The following is an 18,736-nucleotide window of genomic DNA, read 5'->3' as shown; positions in this document are numbered from 1 at the left end:
TAATTATAATGGGAAGCTAACAGATGGTACACAGGTGGCCCCAGCCCAAATTAGTCCTTACCCAGTCTACACCTCTTGCCTGTCTCTTGAGCAGTGTCTGAGGGTGTTTTCCTTACTGCCTGCCTCAGGTCTAATTACAGCTCTGGTTACATCAACATCTTATATTTCTTTCACTTTACAAATTCATCAAGGATTTTGAGAAGAAGGGACCAAACTTCCCAAGACATATCAAATCCTTTGGGTTTTCTGGGCTATGAATATATGGAGACATCTTCAAGTGGTAGCTCCTTAATTGGAGTTCTCCAAGATCTTTCTTCTTCTAAATAAATCCAGTTTAAAAAGATCTTCCTTCGCAAATGATCTATAGACCTGATTTCATTATTTCATTCTTTCTTTCTTTATTTTATTGCTGAAATCAATCAGTCAATAAATGATTATTAAGCTCCCATATGGCAGGCACTGGCTAAGAACTGTGCATATGAAAGAAGAGGCAAAAGATAGTCCTTGACATTGGAGGGGCTCACAATCTAATGGAAAATGTTTTGGGTTTTTTGTCCAATGGATTTGTGGAAAGACAAAGATCAATGCATTGTTGATGAAGCAGTGAATAAGTCAAATTGTTCTGGAAAGCAACTGAGAATAATAACCATAACAACAATGCTAATCATAGTAATGGTATAGAAATTAAAGGCTTATAAAGCCCTTTACAAATGTTATTTAAATTATACCAGCCCTGGAAGATAAGTGTTATCATTACAAATTAGGAAACAGAGACAGGCAGAGGTTGTGACTTGTCCAGAGACTGGGATTTTATTTGAATTCCCATCTGCCTAATTTCATGCTTGATGATCTATCTGCTGCATCATCTAGATGTCATCGAGATGTCCCATAAATTATTATGTCAACAGAAAATGTGACTAGAATGTCCACATCCCCTAACACACAGATGCCATTCCAGGATATATTGACCTCAAGGAGGTCAATGACAAAAAGAAAGGTCTGAGATATCAGAATTTTTTTGACAATGTTGGAAATACGATAAATAACCATTGGAAAGGGAATGGCTAAACTAGCTGTAAGACATGGATACAATGGAACATTCCTGGGCTATAAGAAATATGAATAAGATGGGCAGAAAGAAGCCTGGAAGACTTCTATGAACTGAGGCAAAGCAAGATGAGCAAAAGGGAAGGGCAATGATGATCACAATGGCTACAACAATGGAAGTGGAAGGAATAGAAACAACCAAACCATGGGAATGGAATGCCTCAAATTGTAATGACCAAACAACCACTCAAAGAAGAAAGAAGATTAGGTGTCTTATCCGATTTTTTGGCAGAGGAGGAGGGCTTTGATGAAGGAGAATTGCACATAATGTCAATAAAATTGTATTAAGCACTTGATATTGGTCAGGCAGAGTAACAAGTCATGAAGATATGAAGAAAATCAAAAAACAAGGTCCCTTCCCTCAAGGTTCTTGATATTGAGTGCTAGTCATGGTAAGATGATATTGAAATGCTATTAATCAGACATGTGGTTTTGGGAGGCACACACTGAATGGGAACTTGGAGAAACAGCATTAGAAGAGCCCCAAGGCTCTCCATGGAAACATCTAGAACTTTGAGGGGATATATAGAGCAGTAGTTCTCTCCAGATGACCTTGGGAGGGAGCCGAGAGAGCTGACAGAATGCTAAATTTGAGCTTTTGAATCAGAAGGAAGGGGGAGATCGCTGTGTTGAACTCAGGGATCCGGCCATAATTATGTTATGCCAGGATTGAGCAGTAAACTCACCACTAAATTTACCCCAACACTTAAATGCCATCTGAGCTCGCTCTTGGAACTGGATCTGACTGGAGTTCTGTTCAAGTCAGCATCAGCTTGGGGGTGAGATACTGCCAGATTCCGAAAGAGAGCCAAGTGCTCATGCAGGTTGAAATTATAATCCCAGGAACTTGGCTTAAGCTAAAGATCAAGTCAAAACAGTGAACTTCAATTTTCCCAAACTGTAGGCTTCCAAATTCCATAATTGGAAAACAATAGGCTTTATGGTTTATCCACATGGCAAGCAGCCTGGCCAAAGGCTGTGGTTCTCAATCACTTGCCTCCTAGGGGACTTGGCTAATTCCTGTTCTCTACCCTACTGAGAACGCCTCCTTCCCAGGGAGGAAGCAGCAGCCCCCACCTCCACCTGTTTGGCTGCCTGATCCAGTTTGCTCCCCTCCCCAAGGAAATCACTGGCCCAGGAACAACTCAGAGAGACCCATCATTAGAGTCCATCAAATGAAAACATGATCCCAAGACTCCATGGAGATGAGGGTTCAGATGAAGGAAGAGGCAGCTAGAAGCAGCTAAATTCTATTTCATACCCAATCAATCAATAAACACTATTGATTACTCACCATGATTCAGGCATTGTGCTAGGCCCTATGGAGACAAATACAAAGAATGATTTCAAGGTGCTTACTTTTTAATGGAAAAGCCAGCAAGTACTTATAAAACACACACTCTGTGTCTCTGTCTCTCTCTCTGTCTCTTTCTCTCCATCAATCTCACTACCTACAACCTAAATGGAAAGTGAATATATATGATACAGTAAAATCCAAGATTGGGGAGGGAGACCACTTAGCAATTAGAGTCAAGGAGCAGGAAGTTTTCTTGCCAAAGACAGAGGGAGATTCTCAAAGGCAGAGGTGCAGAGAGACAGAGAGACAGGGACAGAGACAGGGACAGAGACAGAGACAGGGACAGACAGAGAGACAGAGAAAGTCAGTTGTCTAGAGTATAGATTATGGGAGTGGAAATTATGCACAATGAGGCTGGAAAGACATATTAGGCTCAGGTCATAAAGAGTTTTAAAAGCTAGACAGAGCAGTCTGTGTTTTAGCCTGGAGGCACTAGGGAGCCACTGGATTTTACTGAGTAGGTGAGTAACATCATGAAGCCCTTGCCTAAGAAAAATCACTTTGGCAACAAGGTGAACTAGAGTGTTGAGGTACCTTTTGTTAAGTCTCTAATAGGTGTCAGATAAAAAGGATACAATCCAACTACTACAGAGCTCTACTTTGAGTCACTTAACCTGTTCAACTCTCTAAGGCAGCGGTTCTCACATGTTTGGTCTCAGAACCCTGTTAAACTCTTTAAAGTTACTGAGGAGCCTTCCAAAGAGGGTTTTGCATTTGCATGGGGGCTGTATCTACTAATATTTACCTTATTATAACAAACATCTTAGTACAATGAGGATTAGACCTCACCCACCTCCCAACAGGGGACTTGGGAACACCTGGGAGACAAATCTCAGATCACTGTGACCATCACTGCTCTGATTTTAAATGACAAAGTCTTTCCAGCTGCCTTGGTGGAGGGAGTGGGCACACCAGTCTCTGGAGGGCTCTCCCCCTCCTTACCTGCAAATAGACTCGGGTCTTCTGAGGTGGGTCTTCTGCAGGAAGCCTTTCCTGATCCTCTCCCACTCTTCTCTGTCCCCAAACTATCATGTATTGATTTTTCATCAAGTCTGCCTAAATGTCAGCATGCCCAAGCTGTCTCTCTCCTGGTAGAAGCTAAGCTTTCTGAGGGTCAGAGTTTTGGATCCCTGACATCTTACAGAGTACCTGGCTCCACGTAGATGCTTGATAAATGGGTAATTGATGGCTGAAGATTCTGCTCCAGAATCCATCAATGAAGGTTGCCCAGTGCACATTTTAAGTAGGTCTCACCTTAAATCATGATAGAGGGGGAGATGAAACAAGACAAGTGGAATCATTCTCTGTACCCACTGGGGATGGTCCTGTTGGGGAAAATGAGGGAAGGCTTCTTCATCTGGTCTGGCAGAATTAGGTCAAACTGAGCCAACACACATCTATTAAGAATCTAGGCACTGTGCAAAGTTTTGGGAAGACCAAGAAAGGCCCAAAATACCCCCCAAACAGCTCCCATCCTCAAGGTTCTTATAGTTTAATGGGGGGGGGCAATTTGCAACCAACTGTGTACAAATAAGACAATGAAAAAATAAATCTGAGAAAACCAATAGAGGAAAAGGTATTAGTAGTAAGGGAAACTGAGAAATGCTTCTTGCAGAAAACAGGATTTAGGCTAAGACAGAACCAAGAGAACAATACACACATTAGCTCCTCTCAGTAGTTCAGAGAGTTGGGACAATCCTATAAGATCGGCTATGGACAATACTAAGCCCATCCAGAGGAATTAAAACAAAAACAAAAACCCTTCAGAATGTGATGAGCACTTTATAAAAATTATCTCTTATGTATCTCTTTCCCTTAATCTTAATTCTTCATACTGAAAATGACTCATCTATAAACATGTTTATCACAAATATGTATATACAATGTTAACTTGATTGGTCACTGCTGAGGAGAGGGGGCTGGGAAGGGAGAATAGAAGGAAATTTTGAAACTTCAAAATATTTATATGCATATGGATGAATTTGGAATGTATTTGAAAAATAAAATATCAATTTAAAATCAAAAGCTGAGACAGGTGGAATCCAGACAGTGGAGAGGTATCATGGATAGAATGGATCCATTAACTTGGAATCTGAAAAACATGACTTCAAATCCTACCTTAAATCTTTAGCTCTACATCTTTGGAGAGGGCACTGGATCACTCTATACCTCCATTTACTCAACTGTAATATAGGGATAATCATAGCACATACTTCATATATGAAGTATGTTCTATGATATGTATATATATGTGTATATATATATATTTATATATGTATGTATATAAGTGCAAACTAACACTTCTCTTCTTGCTTTCTCCAAATAACCCAGGGCAATGTTTCCATGTGGTAGGAAAATGGCCAATAGCCTGGGATCTACCCTCTCCTGGCACAAGAGCCTGGGGGGTGGGTTCAGGGCCTTCTTTTTCCCCATTCTCTTGTTTTTCCTGACCTTTCCTAACCCTCTGGGGCCCACTCTGAGGGATAAGATAACATGGGCCTGGTGCTTCTCGGCCTTTGAGACCTTCATGATTCACAAGGGCTGAGATTATTTAACTACGGATCATGATTATTTAAGTTGAAAGACTATTCTGCCCCAGCTCAGAAAATGTTTGTGTTTCCATTAAAAACCTCCAAACCACTGGCTTATTTGACTTACATCTCTTACTATTCCCTAAACTGGGCCCACAGTAGACATTTTTTTTTCTTTTAAGAAGACATTCTCTTCATCATTTTATTTTTCTCCAGGTATATTTGGAAAATGTTCTCAGGACTTTACTAAATATGCATCCGACAGATAGGACCCTACCCACCATCACACACTCCCTCTGCTCCCCCAGGGCACCTCTGTGGAAGCCCTCCTTTTGCCCCAAAGCATTACTCTGAATGGTCATAAGCCTTGACTGCCATCCTCCTTCCTCTACCCAGCTGCCTTTCCCCCTCTTTGGAACAACTTCCCAAAGTCTGCCTCCTCCTTGAAGCCTCTTATGATTAATCCTGGAGCAGCTGGTGATCAATTTATTGAATCTATACTTCTAGGCTTGGATCCCAATATCCTCTACATCTGTTGGCCAATTACCACTAGTTTATTCCCCATAATTTATACATGAGAGATGGGTGATACATGTGCCCACTCTCAGTGCTGCTATCTGCACATCTCTTAGCTGCTTATACACACAGGTAGAGGAGGGGACCCCTTTGAATTAAAGAGTTGAAGGAACTCAAAAGTCAATAGCCCAACTTCTGTCTGAAGAGAAATTTCTACATCTTTGCTTCCAAATGTCACTTATTCCTTCTTTCCTTGGAAGTTCTCCAGTAAGAATGCATCTACTTCCCTCCCAAAATGCTCATTCTCTTTCTCTCCTCTCTCTCTCTCTCTCTCTCTCTCTCTCTCTCTCTCTCTCTCTCTCTCTCTCTCTCTCTCTCTCCTGCACAATGAATATGATAAAAGTAAATAATAAAAAAATAAAGTGAAACTGAAATGTTATATTATTATAAAACAAAGTTTGAAATCAAGCAAAGTGTTATGAAAGTGTACTTCTCCCCTTTATAGAAGAAATAAGGTGCACAGAAGATTGCGTGTCAGTCAAATATAGTCAATGTGTTAGATGGTTTTTATTTATTGTTTCTGCTTCCATTTTCCTTCTTAATAGGGTGAGGGGAGGAATCCATTCACAAATTTTGTTTTTTAGTTGTGTCTAAATCTTGGTGACCCCAGGAGTTTGGAATTTTCTTGGTAGAGGTACTTTCTTAAGTGATCTGCTCTTCCCTTCTCCCACTCATTTTACAGATGAGGCAACTGAGGCAAACAGGGTGAAGTGACTTGTGCAGGGTCACCCAACTAGTTTGAATTCAGGTACCCCAGACTCCAGGCCTGGCTCTCTATCTGCTGTGCCACCTTAGGTGTCTACTGGGGAATATAGTCAGCAAGTATGTCTTTATGACCATATGAGAAAATGAAAACCAAAGGCCTAGGTGATAGGAAAAGGCTGCCTATAGAAGTGGAAAGATGAGTAAGGCCTTGAAAAAAAAACTAGGGCTTCTAAAAGGTTAGAACCGTACTGAAAACAAGGTTAAGCTATGCAAGGGTAGGGAGTTTGTCGATATCTTTAAGGACAAACGCTTATAAGTTATTGTTATTGTCATTAACCACAAATCATCATTCACTGAAAGGGTTGGAATGCAGAGTATGTGGAGAAGACTACTGCTCAATGAAACCTGGAAATGATGTCTGGGGAGAGATGGGGACAGGCTTTAAATTCCAAACCCCAGGAGCTTCACACACATCATCTTCTGACTATCCTTGACTGGTCCATGACCTGATGGTCCCTGGGGCTCCATAGCATCGTCCTTGGGATGGGGTGCGGCTGCTTATTACCACAAGTTTACAGTATCCTCCCCTCTTAAAAGACCCTCCAATCTATTTCTTAGCTCCAAGCCTCCAATGAGCCTTCTTTCTTCTCTTTTCCAGAGCATCGCAGCTTCACCCAGGCCTGGCAAATGAACCGTATGGACGCCGGTTCCAATCATGCTTCCTTTATCACCCAAACCAACTTCTCAACACCCTCTTTGTTGCTTGTGATACTCTCTTCTTTGCCCTGACCCTACTTTCTAGCTGTGGAACCACCATCAAAACTCAGGAGGAAAGAGATGTAGCATCCAAGTCACAGGGAAGGACCCCACCCCCTTCCCCCTGAAGGACCAGGAAGGAGAAGGAAGAAGAAAATGAAGTGAAATCTGAGGAAGAAAAAGGGGAAGGTACGTGACAAATGTATATGAAACCAGATGGTAAGAAAAGGCAAGAGATTAGTGACAACAGGTGGAGGCTTCTCTTGCATGTGGCCTAGGGGATTCATGATGCGGCAGGTGCTGTTCTAGATGCTGAGATAGCTTTCAGTTATGAGATTTTGTTTAGATTCAGGCAGCTAATTAAGATGACCCTGAACAACTCACAACCTCAGTGAGCCTCCAGGGGACAAACATCACACCTACCCCCATATTTATTGTGAGGACCAAATAAGGTAACATAAAGTGTTTTCCAAACCTTAAAGGACTCTAAAAACCTAGCACTGATTATTGTTTTAATTGTAGTTATTTTTAGCTAAAGGGACCTTAGTCATCATATTAGCCCTGAAGACCACAAAAGGAAAAGTAACCAGTCCCTGCCTGTAAGAAGCCCCCAGTCTAATGGGGAGGAGACCACATGTAAACACTTGTACATTCAAGCTATATAAAGGATAGCTTGGTGAAAACAGTAAGATGAAGAAAGGCTTTTTTTGTAGATCATGCGATTTTAGACGAGTCTTGCTATGTTAGACGGGGAAGCCAGGAAGCAGAGATGAGGAGGCAGAGAATTCTAAACCTCTAGATACACTTTCCAGTAGATTGTACAACAAAAAATGTCATCACTGAGAAGCTTCCACTCAAACTGAAGAGAAACTCAAGGAGAAAAGAGAGACAGTGACACCAAAATGAAGGGCTACTTCATTTTCTCTCTTGAGTGTTGGGGCTTGATGTCAATCAAGCATACTTGTTTTTCTTAGAAATCACTGAAATTAATGGGTTTTGGGGGGCCCAGAACAGAATTTTTGTACAAATTTTCTTTAAATTTTTTTTTATTTATTTAAGGCAATGGGGTTAAGTGATTCACCCAGGGTCACACAGCTAGGCAAATATTAAATGTCTGAGAGGACAGATTTGAACTCAGGTCCTCCTGACTCCAGGCCAGTGCTCTATCCCCTGTGCACCTAGCTGCCTCCTGTATTAATTTTTCTGAAGGAAGATGGACTGGTTTTTATAATTGCATACATCTGAGGTCTCTACTATGGTTGTCTAGTTCTCATTGCTGGAATGCTCCCATTGAGCAAAATTGGATAGCCTTTTAATTTTTACCCAGTGGTCATTATTTAGCCTTCGGGAGGAAGATGGATCAAGAGGAGACAGCACAAATCTATCTCTTCTCCTATCCATAAAAGAGCCCAACTATTTTTCTGTTTCATCCCATCTCTTCACCTTGCTCAAAATGTGACATGATTTTGAGATACTGTACCAATGTCACTTTTCAAATATGACACGAAAAATTTAATCCTGGACTCCAGATAATGACATTGCAAATAGATTTACAATGAGGACATGATAATTTATTTAAAAAACGTACCTCATTTTGATCACATAAATCCCTGTAAACTATTTCCTCTTTTTATGCCTTTAATTTTAAAAAAGATTGTTCTATAAATAATTTCTTATTGATAATATCTATAACTCGGACTATTTTCCCCCCTAAAGGCAGCTAGATGGTACAGTGGACAGAGCACCAAACCTGATGTCAGAAAGACCCATCTTTCTGAGTTCAAATCTGGTCTCAGACACGTATCAGCTGTCTGACCCTGGACAGATCACTTAACCCTCAATTTGCCTCAGTTCTTCATCAGTAAAATGAGCTAGAGAAGGAATTGGCAAACCACTTCAGTATCTTTGCCAAGAAAACCTCAAATGGGGTCACAGAGAGTTGGATGTGACTGAAATGACTAAACAACAACAAAACTTTAAAACTAGAGATGGGGGGATCCAGTGTAAGATTTGACACAGAGAGAAATTTCATAAGGCAGTGTAAACTATTTTGTATTAATTTGTTATGTTCACATCTCCAACATCTAGCAGGGATTTCAATAATCTTTAATGACTTTTTGAGAAATTCTGAAATAAACAATATTATAGTAAGAATATCAATATTTTCCTATGTACCCAAACTCTGTAAAAAGAAAAAAGCATGATTGAAAGAAAATGAGTGTTTTGTCATTAAAAACAGTAAAAGAAAATAACATTTGGTTTACAATTTATTTTTACAATGATGCAAGCAAAGCCTCATTGCTTTTTATGTACCCAATGGTTTATAATCTTTCTGCTCCTCTCCACTAAATATAAATTGTTCTGCCCCATTCCTTCAGAGATGGCTCAATAGTATTAAATGAATGCTGCCCTTAAACTGTTCTTTTGGACTCTGACTTACTCAATCCACCTGGAGGCCTCCTTGGAAGAACATTTGTCTTGTCTCCCATTGACCTAAAGTGAAGAATACATTGATGTTTATCTCTCTTTTCCAAGTACTTATTTCCCTCTTTCCCCTCCCCATCACCTCTCCTTGGAAGGTCACTTATCTAAAAAAGTGGTCCTTTTGGAAAGGTTTCCAGATCGGAAAGGCCAAGGCAGTAAGGCGTTCAATAAAGCTGCTGCCCTGACTTACTGTAAACTTTTTTAAAGAATTCCACATCCCCAGAGACTCAAAATGAGAGCTAAAAGTTGTCTAAAGGCTGACAATGGATTTAAATGAAGATAATCAAGAGGAATCTTCCAATGTCAACCACATGGGCCAAGAATTCAGATCTATGTTGGCAAGTTATCCACAAAGTAAGCCTAGGAAATCACAGAAAAAGCTCTCAAATGCAAACTCTGAGCTTATTTGATTATAAACTGAAACAAAAAAAGTTATATTAATTCAGCATTAAATAACCCAATGGTAAATACCTGTTATTCAGCCTGCCTTTGGAAATCATGAATTAGTTTAAATTGATTTATTCACAACAGTAAAAGCCCACAGATACATTCGAAGTACTGTATCTGACTACATGCTGGTCTCTTTAGCCACAGATATCAAATTCATCTTCCACAAATTAAATAACTTGGGTCTGGTTACTGGAATGCAAGTTTATTAATGGGCATTAATAAAACCAAACATACAAAATGAAGCTCATAATCGTCTCTCAGTAAAATCTTCAGCATCAAAGTATACATAACAAAGCTAAGTCATTATGAAATGTTTTCATAGAGGGCTTTAGATATTTAAAAATTAAATGTATAACCTTATACTCTGGGTCTTGATGCAATCAGTGGAACTGAAACATATGGAGGGCCTCACCATCTACTGGGAAATCCCTCTTCTGATGGGACATAAATTCCTTAAAAGCAAGGATACTTTGGTTTGGGGCTTTAGATTCTCAGAAATAAATATGGCTGGACACACAGTAGGTCCTCAGGAAATGTCTGTTGATTGAATATTACAATGTGGGTTCCTTGAAGGTGGGGACTATCTTACTGTTTGTCTTTGAAATTCCCTGACTGTAGCACCATGACTATAGCATAGGAAGATTTCTGCAAATGGGTACGGGATAAAACAGAATGGAATGGACCATTCCCTGGATATCTGGCCTTGAGAGTACCCAACCCTTTTTGGTAGATATAGAAATATATATATATGTATATATATATATATATATATACATATATATATATATATATCTATCTATCTATCTATCTATCTATATATATATATATATATATATATATTCTATGCCTGTATGTATGTATGTGTATGTATATCTCTGTTTTATGCCTCAGTTGAAAATGATAATCACAGAATCTTTGAACTAAATGACCTTTACAGATGCACCTCTCAAGAGATTACATTGAGCCTATAATGTGTATGGGAACCACATTCTTGTGAAAAGTCTTTAAGGTGGATATCTTGGTTCCATTGATTCAAAATATTCTTAAATCGAAAAACCAAAAAAAAAATGAATCCATAAGAGTTCTGTATTATCCATTCTTTTCATCAGTTCTCTGACTATTTAAGATAAAGGTTTATATATAGATACATAAATTTATTCATATTAAGATAAAGACATATTTGTGTAAACATACATAGGTGTGTTTCTAAAAACATATGTGTTCTACTTTAAATCAAATTTAATAAACATTTTAAGTATCCCTAATGTGTGTATGTGTAAGATTCTCCTATTTTCATCAAGGATATTCTTAGTGCATGTGTAAAGAGAGTTCTCACAAATTTGGCAGTGGTGTAAAAATAAAACTATCCATCAGTGTGAATGAAGAAAGAGGAATGAATGAAAAAGACATATTTTTAATTCATACTGATTGTGTCCAGCACTGGGATAGGTGCTAAGGATATAAAACTAAAAGTGAGGCAGTCCCTGCCCTCAAGGACTACAGATATGGCGCTACATGTCTGGATGGCTCATTGGTAGATTTTGTGCTCACTCATAATTGCTCTTCTCTTTATTCATTTGCTAATGATAATACTGCAATAATTTTTACTATCTGGGGAGAAAACTTCCTCTTTATCAAAGAGTTTACAAGTCAGTCTCTAAACTGATTGTATTTCCTTTGATCTTTATTCAAATGTTTCACTAGGAAGGTAAAGAATGCACTAAAAAATTGTTGGAAATATAACTTCCCCTGGGAGATAAATGACTCCACCAAAGAGACTTGCCTAACTATTCCCATGGGGAAAAAATAACATATGAAGATATTTCACTGGTCCAGATGATGCAGCACAGTGAAGGAGGGACTTGAGTTCTTCCATTAATATCCATCTCTTGGATGGACATCATAGCTGGACAATGGGTTAAGTTCACAGTTAAATAGAAGGAAGAGGCTGAATAGCACCCAAAACTCTGAAGGAACCCTTCACATAAAAGCCCAGTATTTCCTCATGGAGGCTGGTTCAGCAGCTACAATCTCCAAAGACTCAAAATGTCAGGAGCAATGGACAATGGGCAAGTGTTTGGTGGCAACTCTGCAGCATATCATTTGTTTGTAAGAAATACCATAAAGGATTGTTGTGGAGATGTATGATCAGAAAAAGCTAGGCTCTCAAAGAGTGAGACAATGAATTGGAAAATGGACACCTTTAAGCATGGATACCTAAAGTCTCTGGAAAATGGACGGGAAGGTGTAGATGAGAAGGAAGAGGTAAGGATGTGCTACATCAGAACCACCACATGGGAGATCTACATGGATAAATCATGGACCCACTGAAGTAAGAATTAATACAGAAAGAAAATCAAGCATTATAAATTTCAGTGAAAATCCATGGAGGGACAGGAGGGGGATGGGAACATGTGTTCTTATGTGGGAATGAGTGTTAGAAGTTTGAGTAAACAGTATTCATCATCTTAGGCAAAGAGGTGGGAGAAACCAACTGCAAATAGCCTTTTCTGGTACTGAATCAATTTGGGGCCTTAAAAAGCTGTGCAGATGATAAAATACAAGTTGTCATAATTCAAAAAATATATGGTACTACTACCATTACCTTTACTACCACCACAACCATTAATGTACCCTCTTCTGCCTCTACCAGTGCTGCTGCTGTATACATCATCTCATCTCTTTCATTTCCCCTTTTTTCATTGTGGTTCTGGTAGAAAAATCTAGTTACTATCCTAGTGGCACTCTTTAATATTGAATATTTTACAGACTATTTTACAGTTGAATTTTTTTTAAATGACAGTCTGTAACTGAATAAAAATATTAGTATGTAGGTTCATCCTGAGTAAGGCCACTACAAGCATGCTCAGAAAAATTTTTATAGGTGACAGGACCACAGAAAAGATATATAGCTCATCTTATTCCTACATGCTTTCCCCCTCTAATAAGTATTTATTTGGAAAGTTGTACACTCAATATAACTATGATATTTTGAATATTTGGAATGATAACATTTTAATTGATTTTAAGTGTTTTTTTAATGTATCGATGTTACAACTTTACAATTATGAACAACTTTGTTCTGTGATGATGACCAAGTCCCACTTATTATTTGAGTTCTTGGGAACATTTTATTAAATGTGCTATTTTTTAAATTCATTTTTATTTTTGCGAAGCAATAGGGTTAAGTGGCTTGCCCAAGGCCACAGGCTAGGTAACTATTGTGTCTGAGGCCAGATTTGAACTCAGGTCCTCCTGACTCCAGGGCCGGTGCTCTATCCACTGCGCCACCTAGCCGCCCCTTCTTTCATTTTTTTTTGATGAGGTTCAGCTAGAAGCAATTATAGGGAAAGACACTGTCCTTTATGTCCAGTTCTTATTCTTGTGCAGTCAATGTTCTTGATTCTTGATGGGTCTTGTCTAGAGCGGGGCAAAGTATCTGTAGGTCTCACCTGCACTCATTGCCTCAATGTGCCCTCTTGATTCTGGAATGGCCTTCAGTCTTTCTCTTTCCTTGGAACATATTAAAAATTTGACCCTTCTCAAGTCCAAACAGCACATGAGCTAGTTTAATGTTACCCATACATATTAGGTTTTGCTTTGATTATCTAATTTGGAAGCCATGTTTATTTCTATGTAAGAGAAAAATCATCATGAATTTAAGGTTAGAGAGAACTACAATAGATTCAAACTGACTTCCTTAAAAAATGTGATGAGTTATAGCAACTACATTTGATGTTATTATGTTAGTGGCAGATTTTAAATAGAGAACAATTTTTTATCTATTGATTTTTTTTAGGTTTTTGCAAGGCAAATGGGGTTAAGTGACTTGCCCAAGGCCACACAGCTAAGTAATTATTTAGTGTCTGAGGCCACATTTGAACTCAGGTACTCCGACTCCAGGGCAGGTGCTCTATCCACTGTGCAACCTAGCCGCCCCATCTATTGATTAAATACCGTGGCGCTCTCATTACCCTCGAGTCTATTGTCCTTTGAATATTATTATTGTAACTTTTTATTACTATAGCTTCTACTTATCATCACTACCATCATAATTGCCTTGGTGCCTTCATATCCAAATTTAAGAGGAAACCCTGAAATAGCAAGTACCAATATAGGAAATGCTTTCTAAAGCAAAATTCTAATGTTTGGTGGGTCAATTTGAATGCCAACCCTAAAAACAGATACTTATGTGTATGTGATTGTCATCAATAACGTGACCTATTAGCTATCTTGTCAGCAGAGTCATAATTAAGGTACAGTCACTAAAGTTAAGTACCACAACCCCAAAACTGACAGGACACAAACATTAACCCTTTTGTTCCTTCGGCAGCAGAGAACCTTTAGAGTGACTAATCCTCACAAGAAATAGATGTTTGATTATTTATCATGAATTACAAATTTGATTTGAGAGCTCACTTCATTCTGATGTTTTCTGTTTCTTGAACCTTGAAGCCAAAATTGCTAAGTGGAGCATTCCATTTCTTTTATTAAAACTAATTAAACTAGTTTGTTCAAGGATCTATCTGATTGATTGATATGACAGGTCATTTCAATCAATATAGTTGCCCTTACAGATCCTTAATGTAGACACAGTGCAGACCCTGCTAGAAATGAAGACATGTATAACCACAAGGAGTTATTTCTGGGAAACTTAAATACTGAAGACATTTTCCATTGTGCCTAATAAAGTTATGCCTTGTTGCCTTTTGCCAAAGGAAGCAGAGTGGACATTTTTATTTACTTTGTGGCAGTAAGAGATGAAAAACACTTCAGCAATATTATGGCAAGCCACCAAAAGAGGTCTTACCTTAGGTGTTCTTTGAAATTATGAAGGTGGGTAGGGAAACATACAAGTAAAAGGAGTTTGTAGGCTTTAGAAAAATAAATGTTCTATTAAATATTCTTCATCAAATGTTCTATTAAAATGGAGAGTATATTTTCATTGGATAATTGGTCACATTTCCCAAAATTGAGGAAAGGTTATGTTTTAATTAAGAAAAGAAAGTAAAAAAAAAGTCATCTCATTCTAATTCCTAATTAACTGTTTTTTAAAAGATCAAATGAAGATGGGCACAGCTAACATCCATCAACAAAGTATTAACCCATGAAATCACAAGAATTGACTAATGATAGATTCGATTTAAACAAATGGAAACTCAAAAATCAATGCATCCTCATGAATCAAATGATCATAGATTAAGAGCTACAAATTCATCTAATCTAATCCTATCATTTTATAGATAAAAGGAATTATAGGACTTGTCCAGGAGAACACAAGGGGTGTCAAAGTTGAGACTGGAGCCAAGATCTTTGGATTTAGTATTCTTTGCACTACATCGCTACAGTAACTTATTGACCTTTTTTAATTTTATGCCTAAAATTAAACTTCTATTAGTTCCTATATCTTCTTTTATTAAGAATATAATATGATTAAATTGCAAAAATATGTCTATATGCTTAGAGAAACCAAGGCAGTCAATAGAAAATAAAAGTTTAGTATGTTGATAGCAAAACCTTCCAAAGATTCCATTCCAAATTCTTCATTGATCAAGATTTTCTGTTCTTAACTTTTGCCACCTCTACCACATGACAAGTATACCAGGAAAAATGGGGCACTCAGAGATCAGTCTTCTATGGCCAATCACTCGTGTGTTTTGAATAAACTTACAAAATCATGTTCAAAATGACTGGTACCTATTCGTGTTGACTTTGGGACACTTGTCAGATTCCCCTTGTATTTTAATTTGCTTCTTCATTCTTAAACTTGAAAGGAAGGAAAATGAAGAAAAGAAGAAAAAGAAAGAATGTAGAGAGGAAGTTGGAGGGAAAGAGGAAAGAAATGGGGAAGATGAGAGAATAATTCTTACATATGCATTTGGCATCATTTTAGTTTAATAATAATAACTATTTTTTTTAAAATGGAGTTTCCTTTCTTTCCTAACTTGGCTCCTCAAAAATGATAAAATGGAATCCCTCTTGGACTTTTTTTTAAAAAAGAAACAGGAAATCGATCCACTTAGCTATGTCATTATCCTCAGTAAAAGATGAACCATGTTCATGCCAAAGAACATATGGAAACAAAGCTTTATTGGAGAAATAAAAGATATTGGTTCCTGTCCTACCCTTCACCTGCCTCTGCCCCAAGGGTGTATTTCCCAACCTTCCACTACCAGTGATTCTACTGAGAGCCATATCTCAGAGAGCCCCATTCTACAAAACGATCCAGAGGCTAGGTTCTGGTTAGGGACAGGATGTAATGAAACAGGTTCTCCTATTTCTCTTTACCTTAGGTGCGAGCTGAAATTACCAGTGCAAGTAGGAAAACACAGAAATAAAAAAGGTTTAAAGGTTTCAGAAAATTAAATCCAATTTTATATTAATACAACTCTTCACCAAGTGTTCTGTTAAAGTAGATGATACATTTTTAATGGCTTACCTAATCAAATAGTCTAAGCTAATATTATTCATAGCTTTCTTGGAATCCAATTATTATTGCATAAAATATTCTGTATGTAAGCAAAAAAAAATTCAATTACAGAACTAGCTTACCTCCCATGGACTTGCACCATGGTATAATCCAAATACATATGTGTATATAATTATATATGTGGATACAATCATAATCACATAAATATATATGTATTTGTGTGTCTGTTTCTGTGGAGGGGAGGAAGGAGAGAGAAGAATGCAATCCATTTATTTAATGCCACCAACAAAAGAGAGGAATAGCTGGCTCTAGCAAAATTTCAGGAGAAATAGATGCCAGCCTGCCGTATCAGGAATTAACATTACCTATGTTGTACTGTGTATTTTAATTTATTTTAGTCAACCTTTCCCAATTACATTTTAATCTGGTTCTTGCTGCATTCAGAATGCTCCTAAATGAAATCAAATGTCTAGATTCCCCCCCCCAAAAAAAATTCCATCAAATCAAAGGAAACATGGACTAATGGAGAAAGGACCAAGCCTGGAATCTAGTGGGCCTGGTGCTAAGTCCTGTCTCTGAAACCCACTAGCTGAGTGACTGACCATAATGTGACTATCCTAAATGTCCTCAGCAGTATGGCTAAATATGAGCTGTTGCTAAGCACCAATTACCATCCCAGATTTCCCTAAAGAGAGACAATCGATGGTCTTGCACCCCATTTCCATTTTAAATACAATACCAAAATCCTCTAAAGAGATCACTTTGATAGCTGCCTTTGGCTGAGGAACTGCCCTATGGACATTCTGAGATCTCTCATGGGTTTAAGTTAGTCTACCAAGTAGGGTGATGGTGTTCTATGGAATAGAGGCCTAATCAGATATTAAGAAAGATCCTGTATTATCCAAGCTCTCTCTAAGTTTACAATAAGGAAATATCTCTCTTCAGAGTTCCATACTTAAGCTACCTGATTTAATTAGCATTAGACTTGGAAAGTCAGACCATGATGCTCTAAGATATATTGACAAACTCAATGAATATCACTTTCAAGGCAAATGATAAGATAGACAAAAGTTTTCTTTCTCAAAAAAAAATCTAATTTTGGTTTGCATTTTTCCATTTTGTTATTATCTTCCTATGTGTGTATAAATATAACATGCATAAATAGACATATGTGCATATGTCTGGATGTCTCTATATAAGTGTAAATATCTATACATAGTTATCCATATATCTCAATCAAATTGAAAAAAAGTGATATTCCATGAGCCAAAATTGGAACTTAATTAAACAGAAATATAGTTCAAGAAATTATTAGATTACTCATTCCAAACCCTTTGTTCCTTTTCTATTTTCCTACAATAGTTTTATTTTAAAGATGAGTCTCTGCTTCCCACCTAGTCTTCATCCCCCATCATTGGCTGGCCCAACTAAGTTCCAGAAGAGATAGACGAAAGACTCTGAACTTTTTGTTAAATCAAACAAGAAGAAGCCATGGGCACTTACTTCATCTCCAGGATTTCCTCAAGCTGTTTTCTCCTCTCTATCCGCAGGTTGGCCAAATGTGCTTCTTTTTCACCCAGGGACTGCTGTGTGGAGGCAAGGCGAGCTTTGGTGGCATCCAACTCTTGTCTGGTCTTTTCCAGGGCGTTCATCAGTTCCTCTAACTGAAATGCAGACATTGCCTTGATTGGGATTTCATGAGATTACAACCATTTGCTTGTCTGCTTGTGTTCTGATAGTAAACCCATAGAGAACCGTGTGAACCTCCTAAAATGGAGTTAGACCTCATCGAAGACCATTCTGGTTTGCCTCTGATTAAAAAATGTGTTTCCAATGCTCAGAAATGACCAGGTTTCCAATGGCCCCATTCAGTTGTTTTGCCCAATAACTTTTATAGAATCTATTTAACTTCTTTATTATAAGTAGGGGTGACTGGGCAGACCCAATTCTGTCCTGGACTTGGCAAATGTCTCCAATATTTGCTCACAGTTGGGGTAAAGCAACGTTCAAAATGCATTTTGTCAAGCATGATTTCCTTTCGTTTTCAGGCCCCTGAGTATTTTAAGAGGAAGCTAATCTATGTGTTTCAGATTCATTCACATTTAGCCCATCAAAATGTTGGTTTCTAAAAGCCATTGGATTTCCAAGGACCCTCCAGAGGCCTTTTCCTTTGAACCAGGAAGCAATGTTTGGCCAAGAGTAAACAGAATTCCAACCACAAAAGGTTCAAGTTTGGTTTACCCATGCTGTTGGAGAAGGCCCTAAACTTGAAATAAATGAAATGTAACTTTTATAGGGTGCTAATACACTATAGGGATAAGCCAGACTATCAAATATCCA

General features: G+C 38.1%; 1 protein-coding gene across 1 annotated transcript in view; it reads right to left on the bottom strand.

The window, feature by feature from the left end:
* ERC2 (ELKS/RAB6-interacting/CAST family member 2) overlaps window positions 1–18,736 on the bottom strand; it is a 1,119,475-nt gene that overhangs the window by 426,891 nt on the left and 673,848 nt on the right. Inside the window, 1 exon segment of the mRNA XM_074199159.1 lies at window positions 17,900–18,060. Coding sequence (XP_074055260.1) covers window positions 17,900–18,060 — 161 coding nt within the window.

Source organism: Macrotis lagotis, chromosome 8 (assembly GCF_037893015.1).
Source record: "Macrotis lagotis isolate mMagLag1 chromosome 8, bilby.v1.9.chrom.fasta, whole genome shotgun sequence".
Classification (NCBI taxonomy): domain Eukaryota; kingdom Metazoa; phylum Chordata; class Mammalia; order Peramelemorphia; family Peramelidae; genus Macrotis; species Macrotis lagotis.
This window is presented reverse-complemented; position numbering and strand designations above follow the sequence as displayed.